The sequence below is a fragment of the Schistocerca gregaria genome, chromosome 3 (genome assembly GCF_023897955.1).
Source record: "Schistocerca gregaria isolate iqSchGreg1 chromosome 3, iqSchGreg1.2, whole genome shotgun sequence".
In the NCBI taxonomy this organism is placed as follows: domain Eukaryota; kingdom Metazoa; phylum Arthropoda; class Insecta; order Orthoptera; family Acrididae; genus Schistocerca; species Schistocerca gregaria.
In genome coordinates this window covers 652936346-652960239 of record NC_064922.1, presented here as the reverse complement: position 1 = coordinate 652960239, position 23894 = coordinate 652936346, and the positions used below count along the sequence as shown (strand labels likewise).

Sequence of the window (23894 nt, the reverse complement as noted above, 5' to 3'; positions counted from 1 at the left end):
ATAAACTTCATTAAGGAATAAGTATACTGAGAAGCTGTGGTTAATATGCCCAAGTCTTTGAATAGGTTTAAACATGATGTTCTTGGATTTACCCTACTCATTACTCTTATTATACACTTCTGTACTCTAAAATTTTTTTCTCTGTTTGTGGAATTACCCCAAAATGTGATACCATATGACATACTGGAGTGAAAATAAGTAAAATATGCCAGTTTTTTTATATTTATATCTCCTATGTCTGACATCATTCACATTGCAAACACAGACTTGTTTAGGCGCTTTAGCAGTTCGTTAGTATGTTGCTCCCAACTGAACTTATTATCAAGTTGTAATCCCAAGAATTTTACACTCTCAACTTCTCCTATTTCCATGTCGTCATATTTTATACATACACCAGATCGAAATCTCTTGGAAGTTCTGATCTGCATATAGTGGGTCTTTTCAAAGTTTAATGACAGTGAATTGGCTATGAACCACTTATTAATATTAGTAAAAATTTGATTAGCTGCCCTTTCTAAATTTATATTTGATTTACTATTTTTTGCAATGTTTGTATCACCTGCAAATAAGACAAACTTGGAATCTGATAATGTAACAGATGACAGGTCTTTAATATACACAAGAAACAGTGATGTGGTAAGTATGACACTACACAGTGCCAAAGTATAAACTATATATGATTTACAAAAAAGTAATAAACAAAGACAATAAAAGATAAATAGTAATAAAAATAAATATGGCATACAGACAAAAAGCATAACATAAAATAACATAAAAAGTACAGTTCTTAACATGTTCAACATGGAACGTCTAGGAACAAGTGTCAATGCTGCTACCTTTCCAGAAGGGCAGAAAATAATGAAAATATTTAATGCAATAATTATGCATATGCCTGGGGTCAGTTGCCTTGCAACAGCCACTGCCGGTCCCAAGCCTGGATAAAGGAGGAGGGTTGGGCATTGGACTAACAACTCAATCCTGTAAAAAACTCTTTGTTATGAAAAACAAACTTGCCTTGGATGTGGGTGGATACAATGGAACACAAAAACTGCAAAGGACAAACAGCACATGATTTAGAAATTTTAATTTTGGATCTTGGAATGTCCAGAGCCTGTGTAGACCAGGAACTATCCAGACTATGGTCTCAGAAATTAACCGATATAAACTGGACCTGGTGACGGTAAAAAGAGACAAGATGGCTAGGAGCAGGAACTCACAAAGAGGATGGATACACACTACTCTACAGCGGATGTGTAGATTAACACCAGTTGGCACTGGCTTTGTAATACACAATAAAGCAGCAAATTCAGTGAAGGAATTCAAAGCTGCTAACAAGAGAATATCCTACATAGTACTTGGAAACCAAGTGTCAGACATCACATTCATCAATGTTCATGCCCTAACTGAGGATAAACAGACGAGGAAAAGGAAGAGTTCTATGACCAACTACAACAAACAATTGAGAGCACACCAACTAGAAATATCAGGATAGTGCAGGAAGATTTTAATGTAAAAGCAGGAAAAGAAGAATTCTACATACCAACTATAGGAAGGCACAGTTTGCATGGTGAGACCAATGAGAATGGTCAGAGGATGATCAACTTAGCTATCTCAAAGAATCTGAGAGTAAGTTCGATTTACTTCGAACACAAGAGAATACATAAGGGAACATGGTGTTCACCAGATGGAAGAACCACCAACCAGACAGATCACATCTTGGTGGACCAGCTCTATAGCGCAGAATCATGGATGTCAGGTCGCATAGAGGAGCCGACTGTGCATCAGACCAGTTCCTCATTGTGTGCAGGCTTAAACTCATGTTCACCTACATGCATAAGAAAAAGGGGACACTAGAAACTGCTTTGAATGTTGAGAAACTACAAGAAAGTTCAATTAAAGAACAATATGCTATAGAAATCAAATCCTAGAGACCCTAGAACTAAGAGAGAACGTGGAGGAAAGGTGGAAAGAAATAAAGCCCATGGTACTAAGTGTAGCGAACGATATATTGGGAAGAAAGAAGATAATGAAGAAGAGGAAATGGTTCAACGAGACATGCTGGAAGGCTACAGAAAAGAGAAGGACGATGAGAGAGAAGTGGCTACCTAACAGGCAGAATGAGCAGAAAAGGGAACATTTTATCAACATCAGAAGGGAGAAAAAGCAAATCCTAAGAGCAAAGAAGAGAATATATCTAACCAGTTTGCTAGAACAAGTTGAGGCAGAGAAACAAAGCAAGAACTCAAGGCAATTCTTCCCATACATAAAAAATTGGAAATGTGGATTTCAGAGCCCACCTTTTTTCATTAGAGATAAGAATGGAAACTTGATAAATTACAAGGAAATAATTGTAGAAAGGTGGAAAGAATACTTCTCAGAACTGTTGAATCGCCCAGAACAAGATGGGATATTATGTGCAAACACTATGGTGGAAAGGGAAGATGAAGAAGAATGAGAAGTTAATGAAGAAGATGTGAAAATCACAATCAAAGGACTCAGAAACAGCAAAGCCCCAGGGGAGGACAGAATAACATCAGAATTAATTGAGGAGGGAGGTGAGAGTTACACTTAGAGATATATAAACTGATCCAGTTGACATGGGAGAAGGAGACACTGCCAGAAGAACTTCTCAGAACTGTTGAATCGCCCAGAACAAGATGGGATATTATGTGCAAACACTATGGTGGAAAGGGAAGATGAAGAAGAATGAGAAGTTAATGAAGAAGATGTGAAAATCACAATCAAAGGACTCAGAAACAGCAAAGCCCCAGGGGAGGACAGAATAACATCAGAATTAATTGAGGAGGGAGGTGAGAGCTTACACTTAGAGATATATAAACTGATCCAGTTGACATGGGAGAAGGAGACACTGCCAGAAGAATGGAAATTGGCTATAATATGCCCAATATACAAGAAGGGAAGCAAAATGAAATGCGGTAACTACAGAGGAATCAGCTTGTTGAATGTAACGTATAAGGTGCTGTCCATCATTATCCTCAGAAATTTGCAACCATTCATAGAGTACAACATACAGGAGTACCAAGCTGGCTTTTGACCAAACTGATCGACAGTAGATCACATTTTCACACTAAGACAATTGTTTGAAAAACATTGGGAATATGATAAAGATATCTACAGCCTGTTCGTCGATTTTCAACATGCATATGACAGCATCCACAGGAAAAACCTGTACAATGCATTGTGGGACTTCAGAATCCCTGAGAAGCTAGTGAGAATGGTGCAAGCTTGTATGGAAGGGTCACAGGCAGCAGTACATTTCCGAGGAGCCACACCAGAAACATTCGAGATTGAGATAGGCCTCAGACAAGAGGATGCTCTCTAATGTGTTCTGTTCAGTGTCATCTTAGAGAAAGTAATAAAAGAGTGTAGCAAACAGGAGTGGGCTGGAGTAGAGATGGACAGACACTTCAATTGTCTCGCAAATGCAGATGACATACTACTATTAAGTGAATCAAAGCACGAGTTGAAAGAAATTTACCAGAAAATGGACAATTATGCACAGAAGGTAAGGCTCAAAGTGAATCGAGACAAAACAGAGTTCATGCAATCAGGAAGAAGACAAGAGCACGTAGAATTTCATGAGATAGATGGCAAGAGGTTCAAGAGAGTAGACCAGTTCAAATACTTGGGATCTTGGTTTATCACAGACAACAACATAAAAATGGACATCAAGGAAAGAATAGCGGTGGGAATGAAATGCATGCATTCCCTCAGAGAAATGCTTGGCTCTAAATCGATCTCAGTGAACACTAAGATGGAAATCTACAACACAGTGATATGCCCAGAAGTAATGTATGGTTCAGAAACATGGAGCACGACTAAGTGAGAAGGGAAAAACTATTAATATTTGAAAGAAGAGTAATGAGGAAAACATGGGGACCAGTTTTAGATAACAGAGAATGGAGGAGGAGGAGGAAAAACGAGGAAATTTACCTTCTGATGTCAAAGAATCATGTGCAGTTTGAGTTGATATGCTCATTCAGGACGCCATGCACATTGTCCGTATGATGCTCATAAATTTCAAGCTCTTCTGCTAAGTCCACACCTTCCAGTTCCAGATGCAAGATGCTCATTTATTATTTTTTGCCTTTTAGTTAATATAGTCATATTGGCAAATGTTGATACTATGTTCCATATGGAATACCTTAAGAATTGTACTTTTGATGTTACTCTGTGTTACATTTTTTGTCTGTATGCCACATTTATTTTTGCTACTATCTTTCCTTCATTACATCTGTTTATTACTTTTTTGTAAATCATATGCAGCTTATACTTTGATACTCCATAGTGTCAAACTAAAACATCAGTGCCATTTGGTATTGAAAATTTTTACCTCAGTATGGCAACCATCTTTTATCAGTCCACTTAATATCATTACTACTATACAACATCTAACTTTTGTACCTTTGTGCAACATGATTCCAGCATATATTTCTTCCAACGATTTGTAATATTTTTATGTATCCGATCATCTTGGTTTTGTATTATAATTTGTAGTGTGTTTCTATATGTTTTTGTGTGTAACTAACAGAAATTTTTTTGTTGTACTTCTGTTATTAATTTTTCACTGCTGCATTGAGTAGAATGTTGTGTCACACAGTTATAAATTTTGAGGTGCCAGAGTTTGAGGAGCAAAGCATCCACATTAAATTTTGCATGAAACTCAAGCAAATCTTTACAGAGACATACCAAATGATGCAGGAAGCCAATGGTGATGGGTGCTTAAGCTGTACTCGGTGTTATGAATGGTTCACACAGTTTAAAGATGGCCAGACAGAAGTTAAAGATGACCCTCATTCAGGAAACCTTTCAATGTCTACCAAAGATCCTCATATCAGGAACATCAACAAAACTGAGCATGCCAATCGAAGACTGTCCGAAAAATTGAACAATGTAACATTTCAGTTGGATCATATCATGGAATCCTGAAACAGCATCTTGAATTGCTTGGCAAAAAAGAATAAATGTAATAATTCTGGGGGTATAGGATCATATGTACGGAGTGTAATAAATATTATATAGGCCACACTGGGCAAAACTTTGATATCCCTTATACAGAACACTGTGGGTAAAATAACAGGATACCATTTGGAGTATATGTAAAAACAGCAGACATGGATTTTGTGCAGTGAGAGAACAAATGGAGATGCTACACAGATCTCCAAAATGTTTTTATTTAAACATGCTGGAGGAACCTGAAATTTATGCCCACTGGAGAAAAGACCAGGGAGATTTACTGAATGAGCAAAGTGATTTTGTGCATGGTATTTATTATGAAAATTTTTGAAGACATGATTTAACCTTTATCAGTTCATCACACTGGGGTGGGACGGGACACTTTACCATGTGTTTGCTGTGTCAGTGTGCCACGCACTGGCAGTGGTAAATTTGACGCGATGGAGATGTGTGTGTGTGTGTGTGTGTGTGTGTGTGTGTATGTGTGTGTGTGTGTGTGTGTGTGTGTGTGTGTGCACATTTATACTCAGTAGTGTATTTTAAATCCTTTAGTACATGCACAGTACATCTTTAATATTGCAGGTGTTTCCCACCAATCAAATTTCTATTAAAATTTTAATATAAAGCAACAGCATGGAAGTATGATTTCAGTATATGAAGGTGAGCTGATGGTTCCATAAGGACAAATTATTCTGTAACTATGTGATATACTTCATTGTATAACAATGTTTAAGCTCTGCAATACTGCAAACACAGGATTAGAATGCAGTTGTAATTTGTTGTTATTGTTTAACTGATCTGAACGTGGACACATTGCCCAAAACAAGTCATTTTGAAATGAAAAACAGCGATTGACAGACAGAAAATAAATCTGTAAGAAATACATCCAGTTTTGATAAGAAAGTGTCCAACTGTGATTGGCTATAAAACACAACAGTGATGAGAAAATACAGCAGCCTAGCAGTATTAATATTTAGTTATGTTTTTGGGTCCAACTTGGACCTATTTTTCATTTACTTTCCTTGCAGATGTGGAAGAATATGATTTTCTTTCTGCAAATTTCTTTAAAAGTGGGCCTGATGTTCATATATGTAAATAGTCCATGGACGAATAAATAAAATCTGATGTAATGGCACATATTCATGTACTATAAACTGGTCCAAGACACAGGTTTTGCGAAGAATAAAAAAGGAAAGATGGAAATTAACAGATTATTAGAGAATGAGGGGAATGACACTAACAAATGATGAAGAATTAACATGAAGGATGAAACAACTAAAATTATGACAGTCTGAGGTCATCTGGCCTAAGCACGACTCACGACCCATCCTTACAGCTTCACTTCTGTCAGTACCTAATCTCCTACCTTCCAAACTTTACGGAAGCTCTCCTGCAAACCTTGCAGAACCAGCACTCCTGAAAGAAAGGATACTGAGAAGACATGGCTTAGCCACAGCCTGGGGGATGTTTCCAGAATGATATTTTCACTCTGCAGTGGAGTGTGCGCTGATATGAAACTTCCTGGCAGGTTAAAACTATGTGTTGGACCGAGACTCGAACTTGGGACCTTTGCCTTTTGCGGGCAGGTGCTCTACCATCTGAGCTACCCAAGCATGACTCATGACCTGTCCTCACAGCTTCACTTCTGCCAGTACCTCATCTCCTACTTTCCAAACTTTACAGAAGCTCTCCTGCGAAAGGCAAAGGTCCCAAGTTCGAGTCTCGGTCCAGCACACAGTTTTAACCTGCCAGGAAGTTTCATATCAGCACACACTCTGCTGCAGAGTGAAAATCTCATTCTGGAAACATCCCCCAAGCTGTGGCTAAGCCATGTCTCCACAATATCCTTTCTTGTACTAATATTTGAAGAGCTCGGAGAGATATAGTCATAAGCCACAACTTTTACGAAATTGAGTTTTTCATGTTGCGGCATTCTTAACAATATCTTCTTCACAATGTGTTGAAAAAGTTCCTTGTTACTACAACAGATGACAGGCTATGACGGAGTGCAGTTCTATGCTGTGCCATCTGGTGGTAGTTTCAGAAGATACATAGTCACAAGCCACAGCAAAATGGCAGGTGGGTCAGGAACGTCTGAAGCGTCTTTGGGTCTTCAATGCATATTTGACACAGACAGTAGTGGAAATGAAGAGCTTTGCCCTTTGGATCCTGACAGTGATGAATCTTGGCATCCATCGACCATCAGTTCCAGCTCAGATGATGTTTCGGTAAGTAATAAAACAGTTTATTTCTGGTGATTAATTTCCTGTGGCTTGTGACTTGGTTTCTCTCAACATTGCCAATGTATTTGACAGCCATCCTGTGTGTTAAGGATGAAACCTGATGGTCACATTTATATTACTGCTTAATGGTGCAGTAATGTAGTTTCAAAGGCAAAAGATGTGTAAAAAATATTTTCTCATTAATGTGATTTTAGCAAAATTTAATGTTTTGTGTGGCTTATGACTGTATCTCACGGAAATTCTTAGACTACTGTATTTTGCTCTTAATATTATAGCTTGAAATAAGTAGAATAAATGAAGAATTGCCCAAAAAACCAAAGCCTTTACAGAAAAGAAAGCAAAATATTGATCAGTGGAAGAAAAATAAAGCAAAATGTCAACGAAATGCTGGTCAGCAGTATAAGTCTTTAAAAACCCACAAGACTGTTCAGGCTGCTACTATAGGAAGTCCCTGTACTTGTTTAAATAAATGCTTCACAAAACTGCTTGGAGAGGAAGAAAACATTTTTCATTCATTTTGGCACATAGGAAACTTTAATGCCCAGGATACTTACCTGATGAGCTGTATGAAAATGGAACCCAAAAAGCGAAGGTTTCTTCAGTATTTAAATACAAATGGTTTAATATTTTGTATATTTATTTCATTTTGTTATATTTGTCATAATTTCTTTCAAAGCTATACAAAAAAAGACTTCCAAGAAAATATCATCCAGGTATGTTACATTTTCTTATAATGTGAGGGTATGCAGAATAGAAGTCATGATCTGTAAGGAAGCTTTCCTAAGGGTTAGTAGCTTACAGATACATGTACGAAGAGTGAGGAATTTGCAACATCAAATGAAGCTGGGATTTGCAGTGCCAAAAGAAATGGAAGAGGTTTGTATGTTACTCTGTGCTATAAGTTAGGGATGTACTCAAACTAAGTACTATACAAATATTTCTATTAGGAAGAGGATATAAGCTCATCTTTTTTTTCTTTCAGGAAAACATGGAAACTACCCACATAAATTTCAAGACGAAGCTGTACAAAGTGTTAGAGAATTTCTCAATGCCATACCGAAATATAACAGTCATTACAGTAGGCAACAGAACCACGATAAAGGGTGTTTGGATTGTGATCTCACAATTGCTTCCTTATTTTGAGATAAACACTCAGAATACTACAAGGAAAAGCAGGTTCCTGCAGCATCTGAAAATAAATTCAGAGAAATTTTCATATCTGAATTTAACATAGGCTTCAAACTACCAAAAAGTGACACCTGTTCAAAATGTGATGGATTTCTAATTGCAATAAATAACCCAGAATTATGTGCAGAAGAAGTGACAGAAAAGAAACAACAATATGAACTGCATCTCAAAAAGGCTGACAGAGGACAAAATATGATTGCGTCTTTAACTGCTCTGGCTAAAGAAAATTCGAAAGAGCATCATTTGTTAGCAAAGGACATGCAGCAAATGTTCCCCACACCTAAACTAACAGTTGGTCCAGCATTTTACAAGAGGAAAATATGGACATACATCTATGGTATCCACGACTGTGGATCAAATAAGGGTTATATGTTTCTGTGGAGCGAGAAAGATGGAGGATGGGGTTCAGATGAGGTTGGCAGCTGCTTATTGAAGTACTTGGAGATAACTAATCCTCAGACAAAACATCTCCACATAATCACAGAGAACTGCAAGGGTCAGGCAAAGAACTGGACTATTATTGCTTTGGAAAGGTCCCTTGTTGTTACCAAAAGATTTGATTCTGTCCAGCATTACTTCACTGCGGTAGGTCACACCATGCTACTTTGCGATCGTGATTTTGGTTGCATTGAACGGTACGCAAGAAACAGATGTCCAATAGTGTACACTCCAGATGAGTGGCCAGAAGTAATAAAATCTGCGAGTCCAAAACATTTCATTGTAACTAAAATGGAAAGAGAAACTTCAGAAGTTTGCACAGCCTGAAGACATTGATCTCAAAACGTACAGAATCCACGTCTGGTGATCCCCACCATTTCAGCGAAGCTACTCAATTTAAGTTTGAGTGTGAAGATCCCTTCAAGTTAAGTGTAAAGCACTCTTATTCAGACATAGGAGCTTTCATGTCAGTGGATATTCGTGTCAAAAAGAAAGGAAGGCTAGTTGAACCAAATCCATGTCAGTTGCCAATAAAGTACAGAAAGCCATTACCAACTGTTGTTGTTGTTGTTGTTGTTGTTGTTGTTGTTGTTGTTGTCTTCAGTCCTGAGACTGGCTTGATCCAGCTCTCCATGCTAATCTATCCTGTGCAAGCTCCTTCATCTCCCAGTACCTACTGCAACCTACATCCTTCTGAATCTGCTTAGTGTATTCATCTCTTGGTCTCCCTCTACGATTTTTACCCTCCACACTGTCCTCCAATGCTAAATTTGTGATCCCTTGATGCCTCAGGACATGTTCTACCAACCGATCCCTTCTTCTAGTCAAGTTGTGCCACAAACTTCTCTTATCCTCAATCCTATTCAATAACTCCTCATTTAATCTTCAACATTCTTCTGTAGCACCATATTTCAAAAGCTTCTATTCTCTTCTTGTCCAACCTATTTATTGTCCATGTTTCACTTCCATACATGGCTACACTCCATACAAATACTTTCAGAAACGACTTCCTGACACTTAAATCTATACTCGATGTTAACAAATTTCTCTTCTTCAGAAACGCATTCCTTGCCATTGCCAGTCTACATTTTATATCCTCTCTACTTCGACCATCATCAGTTATTTTGCTCCCCAAATAGCAAAACTCCTTTACTACTTTAAGTGTCTCATTTCCTAATCTAATTCCCTCAGCGCCACCCGACTTAATTCGCCTACATTCCATTATCCTCATTTTGCTTTTGTTGAGGTTCATCTTATATCCTCCTTTCAAGACACTGTCCATTCCGTTTAACTGCTCTTCCAAGTCCTTTGCTGCCTCTGACAGAATTACAATGTCATCAGCGAACCTCAAAGTTTTTATTTCTTCTCCCTGGATTTAACACCTACTCCAAATTTTTCTTTTATTTCCTTTACTGCTTGCTCAATATACAGATTGAATTACATCAGGGAGAGGCTACAACCCTATCTCCCCCTTCCCAACCACTGCTTCCCTTTCATGTACCTCGACTCTTATAACTGCCATCTGGTTTCTGTACAAATTGTAAATAGCCTTTCGCTCCCTGTATTTTATCCCTGCCACCTTTAGAATTTGAAAGAGAGTGTTCCAGTCAACATTGTCAAAAGCTTTCTCTAAGTCAACAACTGCTAGAAATGTGGGTTTTCCTTTCCTTAATCTTTCTTCTAAGATAAGTCGTAAGGTCAGTATTGCCTCACATGTTCCAACATTTCTACGGAATCCAAACTGATCTTCCCCGAGGTCAGCTTCTACCAGTTTTTCCATTCGTCTGTAAATAATTCGCATTAGTATTTTGCAGCTGTGACTTATTAAACTGATAGTTCGGTAATTTTCACAAATGTCAACACCTGTTTTCTTTGGGATTGGAATTATTATATTCTTCTTGAACTCGCGGGTATTTCGCCTGTCTCGTACATCTTGCTCACCAGATGGTAGAGTTTCGTCAGGACTGGCTCTCACAAGGCCGTCAGTAGTTCTAATGGAATGTTGTCTACTCCCGGGTCCTTGTTTCGACTCAGGTCTTTCAGTGCTCTGTCAAACTCTTCACGCAGTATCGTATCTCCCATTTCATCTTCATCTACATCCTCTTCCATTTCCATAATATTGTCCTCAAGTACATTGCCCTTGTATAGACCCTCTATTTACTCCTTCCACCTTTCTGCTTTCCCCTCTTTGCTTGGAACTAGGTTTCCATCTGAGCTCTTGATATTCATACAAGTGGCTCTCTTTTCCCCAAAGGTCTCTTTAATTTTCCTGTAGGCAGTATCTATCTTACCCCTAATGAGATAAGCCTCTACATCCTAACATTTGTCCTCTAGCCATGCCTGCTTAGCCATTTTGCACTTCCTGTCGATCTCATTTTTGAGACGTTTGTATTCCAGTTTTGCCTGCTTCATTTACTGCATTTTTATATTTACTCCTTTCATCAATTAAATTCAATATTTCTTCTGTTACTCAAGTATTTCTACTAGCTCTCATCTTTTTACCTACTTTATCCTCTGCTGCCTTCACTACTTCATCCCTCAGAGCTACCCATTCTTCTTCTACTGTATTTCTTTCCCCCATTCCTGTCAATTGTTCCCTTATACTGTCCCTGAAACTCTGTACAACCTCTGGCTTAGTCAGTTTATCCAGGTCCCATCTCCTTAAATTCCCACCTTTTTCCAATTTCTTCATTTTTAATCTACAGTTCATAACCAATAGATTGTGGTCAGAGTCCATATCTGCCCCTGGAAGTGTCCTACAATTTAAAACCTGTTTCCTAAATCTCTGTCTTACCATTATATAATCTATCTGATACCTTCTAGTATCTCCAGGATTCTTCCATGTATGCAACCTTCTTTTATTATTCTTGAACCAAGTGTTAGCTATGATTAAGTTATGCTCTGTGCAAAATTCTACCAGACAGCTTCCTCATTCATTTCTTAAGCCCAATCCATAATCACCTGCTATGTTTCCTTCTTTCCCTTTTCCTACTGTTGAATTCCAATCACCCATGACTATTAAATTTTCGTCTCCCTTCACTACCTGAATAATTTCTTTTATCTCATCATACATTTCTTCAATTTCTTCGTCATCTGCAGAGCTAGTTGGCTTGTAAACTTGTACTACCTCAGTAGGCATGGGCTTCGTGTCTATCTTGGCCACTATAATACGTTAACTATGCTGTTTGTAGTAGCTTACCCGCACTCCTATTTTTTTATTTATTCATTATTAAACCATTTCCTGCATTACCTCTATTTGACTTTGTATTTATAACCCTGTATTCACCTGAACAGAAGTCATTTTCCTCCTGTCACCGAACTTCACTAATTCTCACTATATCTAACTTTAACCTATCCATTTCTCTTTTTAAATTTTCTAACCTACCTGCCCAATTAAGGGATCTGACATTCCACGCTCCGATCCGTAGAATGCCACTTTTCTTTCTCCTGATAACGATGTCCTCTTGAGTAGTCCCCGCCCAGAGATCCGAATGGGGGACTATTTTACCTCCGGAATATTTTACCCAAGAGGACACCATCATCATTTAACCATACAGTAAAGCTGCATGCCCTCAGGAAAAATTACGGCTGTCAGCCATTCGCAGTACCACAACAGCAAGGCTATTTCGGTTAGTGTTATAAGGCCAGATCAGTCAATTATCCAGACTGTTGCTCCTGCAACTACTGAAAAGGCTGCTGCCCCTCTTCAGGAACCACACATTTGTCTGGCCTCTCAACAGATACCCCTCCATTGTGGTTGCACCTACGGTACGGCTATATGTATCGTTGAGGCACGTAAGCCACCTCTTATGCCATACATACCTGCAGCAAATCAAGATTTCTTTCGGTCATGTACTGGAAATAACGTGTACAATGACGAGGTAGAGGAACTTCCTTGGTGTAACTGTATCAATGAAAAAGTAATTTATACATCTCATATACCTGATATGTATATATTGATGTATAAAAATGGTATATTCTGCTTACAAATTCACATTTTATGCTTTAAACAATTTTTTGGGAGATATAGTCATAAGCCACCGTTGACTACGTCTTAATTAGAACCATTCTAAAATTAACATTTTATAGCATGCAGAGAGTTGACTGTTTAACAACATGCTTCACAAGTATTAAGGAAGTGTTTGCAGTAGAAATAAGTTTTCTATTTTGTATTAAACATTTTCAGACCTCCTTGGAACTTTAAACTCGCTGTGTCTCAAAACTAGTTTGATGTGGCTTATGACTATATCTCCCCGACCCCTTCATTTATTCGAACCATACCCGGTTTCGGGATTTTAAAATTCCATCTTCAGGTGTATGAAATTATTGTGTTTGGTAACACAAAACATACAGTTGGGCCAGTCAGAACAAGTGCTCCAATCATTACACATTGGTGAAAATTGCTCATCACTGGGCAGCGGCATGGTAGGAATGCCAACCATTACTGTGTGAAGGGCCACACCGGAGATCAGACCTCCCTCATGGACCTCTACACAGTAGTGGTTGGTGTTCCTACAATGTGGCTGCCTGGTGACAGACAGTTATTGACTGGAGCTCTTGCTCTGATTAGCCCAGCTACATGTTACATGTTACCAAATATAATAATTTTATATACCTGAAGATGGGATTTTAAAATCCTGAAACTGGTGATGGTTTGAATAAATATTAGTTCAACTGTAGCAGATGTCTCTACATTAATTGCCATATCCCTCAGTTGCGGATATCCTACATACCAAATCTTGTGCGTATGTAAATGATTTAGAGCTGTAATTGTCTGTGACAGGTGCTACAATCAGCAGAATGCATTGGTGTAGTTTATGTTTAGTATTGCTACCAGGCTTGACAGGATATGTATGGGTGTGAACAGTGTCAGATATTGAGTGACCATGGTGAAGGACATGAGGATGCCACATACTCATATGAGACAGCATTATCAGCAAAAACAGATTTTAAAAGGCGACTCACTGTGAGTCTCCACTGGCTAGCTGGTCAAGTTGTTCAGTATGTAGATTTGTGGAACATCTGGACATGACAGTGGCCAAGTGATGGACTCCATGGAAACATGAAGGCAGACATATTTGTCATCAAGTTTAAACTGACTGTAAATTGTTCCCTGGGGAGGTAAGGGCCAAGTACATGGATTAGGGACAGAAAAGTCTCACAATAGTTTAACAACAGAATTTGGAAAATGCTGAGGAAGCAGAGACTCTCAGGTCAAAAAAGAACACAGAAATGTCAATATGCTAAAGTTACTATAAATTCGTGTATCAGTAAAAAGATTGATGTGTGAAGAACACAACAACTTAGCAAATGGTCTTGCCATGAACTTCACAAAAATCTGATTTTATGTGACATCATTGAGCTGATTAAAGGTTTCTATCTAGTAACTCTTCAGCTAGTCTGGCTTGGCATTAGAAGACAGTGAAATGAAAGCTGAAGTTTTAAATTTTGTGTTAAAAACAGAATCATTCACACAGGACACAGGATAATTGTGCAGACATACACTATGTGATGAAAAGTATCTGGACACCTGGCTGAAAATGACTTAAGTTCGTGGTGCTGTCCATCGGTAATTCTGGAATTCAATATGGTGTTGGCCCACCCTTAGCCTTGATGACAGCTTCCACCCTCACCGGTATACATTCAATGAAGTGCTGGAAGGTTTCTTGGGGAATGGCAGCCCACTCTCCATAGAATACTGCACTGAGGAGAGGTATCGATGTCGGTCGGTGAGGCCTGGCATGATGTCAGTGTTTCAAAACATCCCAAAGGTGTTCTACAGGAGTGATGTCAGGACTCTGTGAAGGAAAGTCCATTATGGGGGTGTTATTGTCCTGCAACCACTCTGCCACAGGCCGTACATTATGAGCAGGTGCTCGATCACGTTGAAAGATGCAATCGCCATCCCCGAATTGCTCTTCACCAGTGAGAAGCAGGAAGGTGCTTAAAACATCAATGTAAATGTAGGCCTGTGATGTGATAGTGCCACGCAAAACACCAAGGAGTGCAAGCCCCCTCCATGAAAAACACGGCCACACCATTAGCACCACCACCTCTGAATTTTACTGTTGGCACTACACACGCTGGCAGATGATGTTTACCGGGCATTTGCCATACCCATACCCTGCCTTCGGATCGCCATGTTGTGTACTGTGAGCTGTCACTCCACACAATGTTTTTCCACAGTTCAATCGTCCAATGTTATGCTTCTTACACCAAGTGAGGTGTCATTTGGCATTTACTGGCATGATGTACGGCTTATGAGCAGCTGCTTGACCATGAAATCCAAGTTTTCTAACCTCCCGCCTAACTGTCATAATACTTGCAGTGAATCCTAATGCAGTTTGGAATTCCCATTTGATGGACTGGATAGATGTCTGCCTATTACAGATTACAACCCTCTTCAACTGTCGGCAGTCTCTGTCAGTTAACAGACGAGGTCAGCCTGTATACTTTTGTGCTGTACAGGTCCCTTCACATTTCTGCTTCACTATCACATTGGAAACAGTGGACCTAGGGATGTTTAGGAGTGTAGAAATCTCACATAGAAATGTATCACATAAGTGACACGCAATCACCTGACCACGTTTGAAGTCCATGAGTTCTGCGGAGTGCCACATTCTGCTCTCTCATGATGTCTAATGACTACTGAGGTCACTAATTTGGAGTACCTGGCAGTAAGTGGCAGCACAATGCACCTAATATGAAAAATGTATGTTTTGGGGGTGTCTGGGTAGTTTTAATCATACTGTGCCATCGTTTAACCACTGCAGAGGCTCCCATTTGGAGGACACAGACACAGACATTTCTGGTGCTGAGAAGCAAATGAAAGAGTTGAAAACAAGTAAATCACCAGGCCCAGACAATATTCTAATTCAGTTTTATAGAGAGTAGTCTATAGCACTGGCCCCTTATTTAGCTTGCATTTATAATAAATCACAAGTGACTGGAAAAAAGCACAGGCGACTCTTGTATATAAAAAGGGTAAAAGAACAGACACACAAAATTACAGACCAATCTCCTTAACATCGGTTTGCTGCAGAATTCTGAACATATTGTTTCTTTGAACATAATAAATTACCTTGAAACAGGAAAGCTTTTGTCCACAAATCATCATAGATGAAGAAAGTACCACTAGTTTGAAATCATCTTGCCCTTTCCTCACACGATAGCCTGCAAACCTGGATGAAGAGCAATAGCCGGATTCAATGCTCCTAGATTTGACAAGATACCCCACCGTTGACTCTTAATGAAAATATGAGCATATGGAATACATTCCAAAATATGTTAATGACTCAAAAACTTTCCAAGTAATACAACCGAGTACATTGACCTTGATGGCGAGAGGTCATCACAGACAATGGTTTACAGGGAGTAGCCCAGGGAAGTGTGATAGGACTGGTCTTGTTATCCATGTACATAAATGATCTGTGGATAGGGAGAGCAGCAATCTACAACTGTTTGCTGTTGATAATAAAGTATACAGGAAAGTGTCACCATTAAGTGACTGTAGAAGGATACAGGATGATTTAGTCAGAATTTATATATGTTGTGATGAATGGCTGCTTGTTCTAAATGCAGAAAAATTTAAGTTCATGCAGATGAGTAGGAAAAACAATCCTGTAATGTCCAAGTACAATATTAGTGGTGTGTTGCTTGACTCAGTCATGTTGATTAAATGTCTATGCACAATATTGCAAAGTGATATGAAATTGAATGAGCACATGTGCTTGTGTGTGTGTGAGAGAGAGAGAGAGAGAGAGAGAGAGAGAGAGAGAGAGAGAGAGAGAGCATGTGTGCATGATGTATGTCTGCTCAACAGTGATTTATCAGTGCTCATGTTTACTGGGAGAAATTTAGGAATGCTCCAACATTGATATGGGTCAGTACAAGATGATAAATAATAAGGGCAGGTTCATTCTTTCATGACATGTGTTATTACATAGTTGCATATCCTAATCAGGAAAATATCATGCATACTCTAGGTTACAATTGCTAACTGAAGAAAAAGCTGAAAGAACAAACTTTAGTACTCCCACCAACTGGTATCATGATGGAGGCGGTAGAGCTGGCATGGGTTGCACTTTCGGATAGTGTGGAAATCTATCATGGAGGGCACACGCAATGCTTAATATCAGCAGATATGCTGTAGAGTTGTTGAGCTGAGAGTGGTAGTTGGCCGAGCTGACCAGTGCTTGCACAGAGTTCAACCACTGCTGGTCTTGGCTTACACTTCATGCCGTGTGTTGCTGCTGAGTACTTAGCCATTAGCTGTCCATGCTGGCTGTGTGCTGAGTCATTCCATGACCATCTCTATGTGGGTTTGGACTCTTTGCTTACTATAGATTGACTCACATGGTGAGTTCATTTTCCTCTTGTGAGGTTCTGTTCCTCAACTCTTATTGAGTCATCATCTGCTCATGAAGTATTTGTGCTGACCGTGTACCATAGCAGCATTACCCCACTTGAACAACCTTACATGATGTTGTGTAAGAGGAATGTTCCAGGTCTTTTTGTGAGATGTGCTACAGTAGGCCTTTAAGATGAACTATTTTTTTAATGTGACTCCTTTTTTTACTATTCATAGATTTTATTCTGTAAAGCAACTATGAGCCTGTATATATCTACAAGAGGGGACCATTTCTACAACTTCCTAGTGAAACACACATCTTAATTTTATGGTGTTTGTTTTTGAGGCTTCAAAAATAAGCACCATAGAATTAAGACGTTTATGTCATCTGGAAACAGGAAAAATAGTACTTTTGTTTGGCAACTACAGTCTCGACAGAACCACAACTATGGTACACTGATGAGCCAAAACATTATAATCACTACCTGCTGCTAAACTGAATACTGCTTGGTGGTGTTACAGGCACATACTGTGGTAAAGAATGTACATAAACTGAGCAGAGACAAATGGGAATTGTTGTAATAATGAGACGCCACAAATGGTGAAGAACATGCAGTTTTTACAAAGGGAAAATTGTTATGGCCTTGTGCCCAGGAACAAGCATGTTGGTAATGATGAATTCGGCCATCTGTTCACCTGCTACTGTTGTGAACATCTATGGAAAGTGGTAGAAGGATGGAGAAACCATGAACAGATGACAAGGTGTTGGATGTCCACAGCTCATCACAGAATGTGGAGCCCAAAGGTTTACCGTCTCTTTAAAACAGGATAGGCAGTATTCTGTGAGAGATCTGGCAACAGAGTACAATGGTTGTGTAGGCACAAGTGTTCCAGAGCACACTGTTCAGTACACATTGTTGAAAATGGGGCTCCACAGCACATGACACCTTTGTGTTCCCGTGCTGATACACTAACATCATCAATTACGATATTAAAGGCATAGGATCCTTGAGATCAGACTGTGGACCACTAGAAAATTGTTGCTTAAGTAGATTACTCACATTTCTCATTAATCAAGATCGACAGGTGTGTCCGAATACATTGAAGGGCTGCTAAAACATGCACTATGCCATGCATGCAGCCCAGTGGCAGTAGTGTCCTGAGCTTCTGCAGTAGTAATCGAAGACACCATGATAGCTGTGGACTACATGAACATATTGTACACCAGTTACATCCCTTCATGCTAGATGTCTCCCTCATGGCAATAGAATCTTCCAACGCAGTAAGTGTCTGTCTTGCAATGCCAGACTCGTGCAACAGTGGGTTGAGGAGTATGATGGTGAACTCATGTTGACATCCTGGCCACCAAATGTGCATGATCCGAACCTGAAGGAACACATCTGGTATACTATCAGGTACTAGTTCAGCACTTACAAACCACCAGCCCTTAATTTACAGGAATTGCTTATTCTGTGTGTAGACATCTGTTGTCACATATAACTGGAAACATTCCAACAACTTGTCGAATTCAAGCCACACAAAATCGCTGCTGCACTGCATTCCCAATGTGTATCTACACAAGAATAAGCTGTGTGAGTGGAGAGGGGATGATGGGGGGAGATGGTGGGGGTGAGGGGGGGGGGGCTAAAATCGGGTCAGGGGGAGGATAGGTGTGTCACATATAAGGAGAGATTGTGCAGTTTTCACCCAGAAATGGTACTGCATCCAAAACTTCAGTTAGTTATGTGTTCCATTGATTAATCTCATGATAACGATTATGATACGTGTCAAGAGCATTAGAAATGCTCACTTGAATAAAATGTTATCAGCCACAGTGGTTGAGAAGAGACTCAATAGTGACTGACACAGAGTGAATCTCTCTTTCCATTAAGTAAAGGTGGCTGCATTACACAGCATGTATGTACATCAAAATCAGAAACACATTCACCATTTTAACTGCCTGACAAGGAATGAGTTGTTTGGCTGTATAAGCCTTTCTGCTTGTATCTTCATACACTGCACCGCCTACTTCATTTCCCATTAAAGTGAGACTGTTTGAAATTCTAAAAATAATCAAAAGTGTGAGGAATTTCTCACTCATTGAGAAGGAGCTGGATATCACTAGAATTTTCTGATCAACAAGTGGGCTACAGCTGTTTTAATACCTGCCTGCAACACATTCACGTGCCATTTGTCTACCAAAATCACTGATCACTATTATATATTTGGCAGAAAGATATTTTGATTCCCCAAACAACTCACAGAAATGCAGCTGGCTGAATTTTTGACGATTGGTGTTATTCTGACAGCTGAACTCCCCATCATTTTCAAGGCTCAAATGCAATGAGAGAGTGTTGTAAAAGAAAATTTAAACCCTTTGGGGTGGGCCACATTAACCAAGAAGCCTAATACAGCATATGCAGAAAAACAGAACACACACACACACACACACACACACACACACACACACACACACACACACACACACACACACACACACAGTAAAGGACTGATACCACCACACAACCAAAGATCACCGACATCACAATTATTGACAGTGAATAGTAATTACCAGTGGGTAAGCAAGTAGCATTAACTCTGCCCTCTATTGTTTGACTAGGGATAGAGCAGAATTTAAGCAAAAATCTTTATATTTATTTATAAGGTCACTTGCTAATGTAATCTCCATTGCTTCCTTAATAACATTATCACAGTCACTAGAAGGGCACACCAGAATCTCTATGTTGCTGTATATAATGAGATGAACAGTATCAAGGCAACATTCTGCAATAGCAGGTTTACTTGGCTGTTGTAAGCATGTATGACTCTTACATTCTGTACATCAGTTCTCTTTGCTCCTAATGATCTGATCAATGTATGACATGCCACAACTGCAAAAGATAAGGTAGACATCCGACTTAGGCAAAACAGGCTCAGCCATTATGGATGCTAAAAGGGCCCTAATCTTAGATGGTCATCAAAAAACACACTTGACACTGTTTTTGAACAGAATATGATCAATCATGTTGGAAATGCTACCTGCGAAAGGCAAAGAGGCCCATCATGCTGAAGCTGCCAATCATGTATGCATGAGGAGTGCTTGCTTGTGTGTATGATTGATGTGTGTTACTCTTTTGCTGATGAAGGCTGTGGCCGAAAGCTTTATGTAAGTGTCTTTCAACTTAATGTTTCTTCTTTACTGTAAGTAGTAATCTGTCTTTTCCCATATTGTAGACATTCTACTGTGAATTTCCAGCTATTGTTTATAGCATAATTGAGGAAGCTGTTGAGACTAAATTAGAAAATGACCTTGTAAATAGAGGTGAAGGTTTCTGATTAAATGTTGCTAAGAATTCTGCTATTTCTGTGATCAAACAATAGATGGACAGAGTTCAAGCTACATACTCACTAACTGGTAATTAATACTCGCTATCAATAACTTCTGACTTTGGTCAGAAATGGTTTGTGGTACACTACCAACAACTTCTGACTTTCATCATCACTGATTGTGTGGCAGTGGTAGTTGTTAAGTGTGTGTGTGTGTGTGTGTGTGTGTGTGTGTGTGTGTGTGTGTGTGTGTGTGTGTGTGTGTGTCTTCTTTCTGTATTTGCCATATTATGGTTCTTAATTAGGCTATTGAGGATTTAAATTTCCTTACACAATGCTCTCTCACTGCATTTAAGCCCTGAAAATGACAGGGTGATCACCTGTTGAAATATTAACAGCAGTCACGGACTTCACCCAGCAGCAGTCTCATAAGTTGTTTGAACATTTTATTCACTGAGAAAAACTCATGTTTCATATTTTGAGGGCTGGTGCCTCTTTTCAGTCCTGTCACTGGTACAAGTATCCACTTATGTTTTCACAACACTACCACACATCCATGGTTGGCTACACCTCCCATTTAATACTAGTGAAGCATGCATGCAGTCACTTAGGACTCCACCTATGACTACCTCATAATGTATAGAAACTCAGCTGCACCAGAAATTCACATAGATACACCATGTTATCACCTTACAACTGTTTGCCAAGCAATACAGTGAGGCCTCAATTTTTAGATTATCAAGCTTTTATTTTGTGGTAGTCATATAATTGAAGGAGTAAAGGGAACAGCTACATATAGTTGAGGCACAGAGTTGTCAATAGGAACATAAACAAGACTCTAAACGTTACTAAGCTTTCTGATGATAGTCTTGATCAGAGCTAACGAGTACAAAAAAACAAACACACACACACTCCTCCACCACCATCACCACCACAACCCACTGCAGTGCACATGTACAGATGATTGTGGAATATACAGGGAGGCTCACGAAATGTGTTACCATTTTGTTTTTTAATATAAACTTCATTGTCAATACAATATGAAAGGAACATATACTACAATGAAGAACCATCCATGGAGATTTGTTTTAACTCAGCACATGCTCAATATGACCATCATTTTGTTTCCTAACTTCCTTCAAATGAACACTGAAGCTAGTGATTACCCTACAGCACATGTCTTCCGTAATTTCACTGCAAGCTTGAAGAATAAGTCTTCTGATCTCCATTAAATCACGTGGACATTTGGGGAAAATTTTTTCCTTTAGGTAACCCCAAAGAAAAAAGTCACATGGATTGAGGTCTGGACTACTGGGGGGGGAGGAGGGGGGAGGAGGGGGGGAATTTTGAGGCAACATCGAAACCTAAGTGAAACGATCCACATGTCGAAATGCTCATGTAAAAACTCCAACACAGTGTTTGCAGTATGTGGCCTTGCTCTGTCTTGCACAAACCACTTCGTGTTGAAGGGCAAGACAGTAGCAAGAAGCTGTGGAATTTAAAGGATCTCAGAAGACTTATTCTTCAAGTTTGCAGTGAAATTACAGAAGACTTGTGCCATAGGGTAATCACTAACTTCAGTGTTCATTTGAAGGAACTTAGGAAACGAAATGGTGGACATACTGAGCGTGTGCTGAGTTAGAACAATTCTCCATGGATGGTTCTTCATTGTAGTATATGTTCCTTTCAGAATGTATTGACAATAAAGTTTATATTAAAAAAACAAAATGGTAACACATTTTGTGTGTCACCCTGTAGTTTCTTACATTGGCTGATGACATACAGAAGCATTACAAAAAAGTAACTGAAAAATTTGATATTATCGTTCAAGAAGCATAACAAATGTCACATGAGCACAGTCCAGCTTATCATTATAATTAATTTCTGGTGATTTCACCTGTAATGGATCCCAAACATAAACAAATAATACTTTCTCTTTGATAATATTCATGTTAGAAATAATTTCAAAAGTACTGACAACATCTCCTTCACATCTTGTACTTACACTAATCGTACCACAAGCAGCATGGATTCTATAGCCCTCTTCAAAGATCAACAGAGATCGGCCCCATAAGCCTTTTTCACCAGTTAAGGATATCAAATCAGTGGGTATCAGTAAATCACTGGTGTTTTTCACAGGAAATTCAAGAAGTCCAACAGTGTCATCTAGATTCAACAACCTGTAACAAAAAGCTAAAGCTCTTATAATATCACACCTAAAATTAGGTGTAAAATATGATGAAAGGCATACACTTTACCTCACTACTGATGGTATGCATAATGTGGAAGTAATATGTGCAGTATTACTTTGATCTAAATATGTAATTTGTATACTAAGTATTAATACCACTTGTTTTTCCTTCTTTTTTAGTCCAATATGTGCATAACTTTAACTTAAGCTTGTACTGATTTATTCCATTATTACTCATCTACTTTCCATACATGTGTGGAATAAAGAAACACAGGTAACCTAACATTGATAGAAACTTCAAAGATAACCCTTTTATCGGAGGTAACACACATTAGTCAGCTGCTGGATCAATTACTCCCAAGAAGCCTCTCTTCTCCTACAGAGTGGAGCACTTGTAATGTAAGGAAATTGAAACTTTATTTGCTATCCAGCTATTATGCAGACTGCTGGCCACAGCACCAGTGCAGCTACTGGATGCAGCAATAGTGTAGCTGCTGGACAGGGGTGATAACCACAGGTGATGTCTCCATGGGTGTCTGTGGGCATGGTGAGGCTTCAGGCACTGGCATGGTGTCTTGTAGGAGTGGATATAAGACCCAACTGAGGTGACCTGCACAATAAAGGCCTTTGTGGTTTTCACATTTTGCAAGATCTCAATGGTACGGTCTCCCATTGGAACATTAGAAAGGAACTGGCATACTAAAATTGGTTGCTTGATTGCTTATTTCCACAGACATATTACTCTTCAGCCATTACTAGGCATGGCACCAATTTTTTGTACTTCTCCTCACCAATTTTTGAAATTTATATGCTGTACTGACTGTACTGCTGTACTGGCTTAATATATCATTTATAACTTTAGATCTAGTATCCTCCACTCACAGATGGTTATAACAAAATGTTTTCTCCCTCATTATCTCAACCTGCCTTCCGACACATGGATCTGATCATCACCAGTACCATTCCATTCTACACTTTCTTCAGGAGAAACTGTTTGCTCACAATTTATTTCAAATTATCTTTCCTTTCTCAGAATAATGCAAGTGAAACTTACACATGACAGAATGAGTATTATCAGTACACATATTATGTGTTAGTAAAATCAAAATATCAAGTCTCTGAAAGGTGGGACACAGTGATAGAATTACTGGAAGAATTCTAGGACAGCATAGTGCAACTG

The 23894-nt window shown here is 39.1% G+C and overlaps 1 protein-coding gene across 1 annotated transcript in view; it reads right to left on the bottom strand.

The window, feature by feature from the left end:
• Positions 1-23894, bottom strand: part of LOC126356110 (uncharacterized) — a 221942-nt gene that overhangs the window by 172892 nt on the left and 25156 nt on the right. The window contains exon 3 of the mRNA XM_050006811.1: positions 22529-22703. Within this exon, the coding sequence (XP_049862768.1) occupies positions 22529-22703 (175 nt within the window). The remainder of the gene's footprint in view (positions 1-22528; positions 22704-23894) is intronic.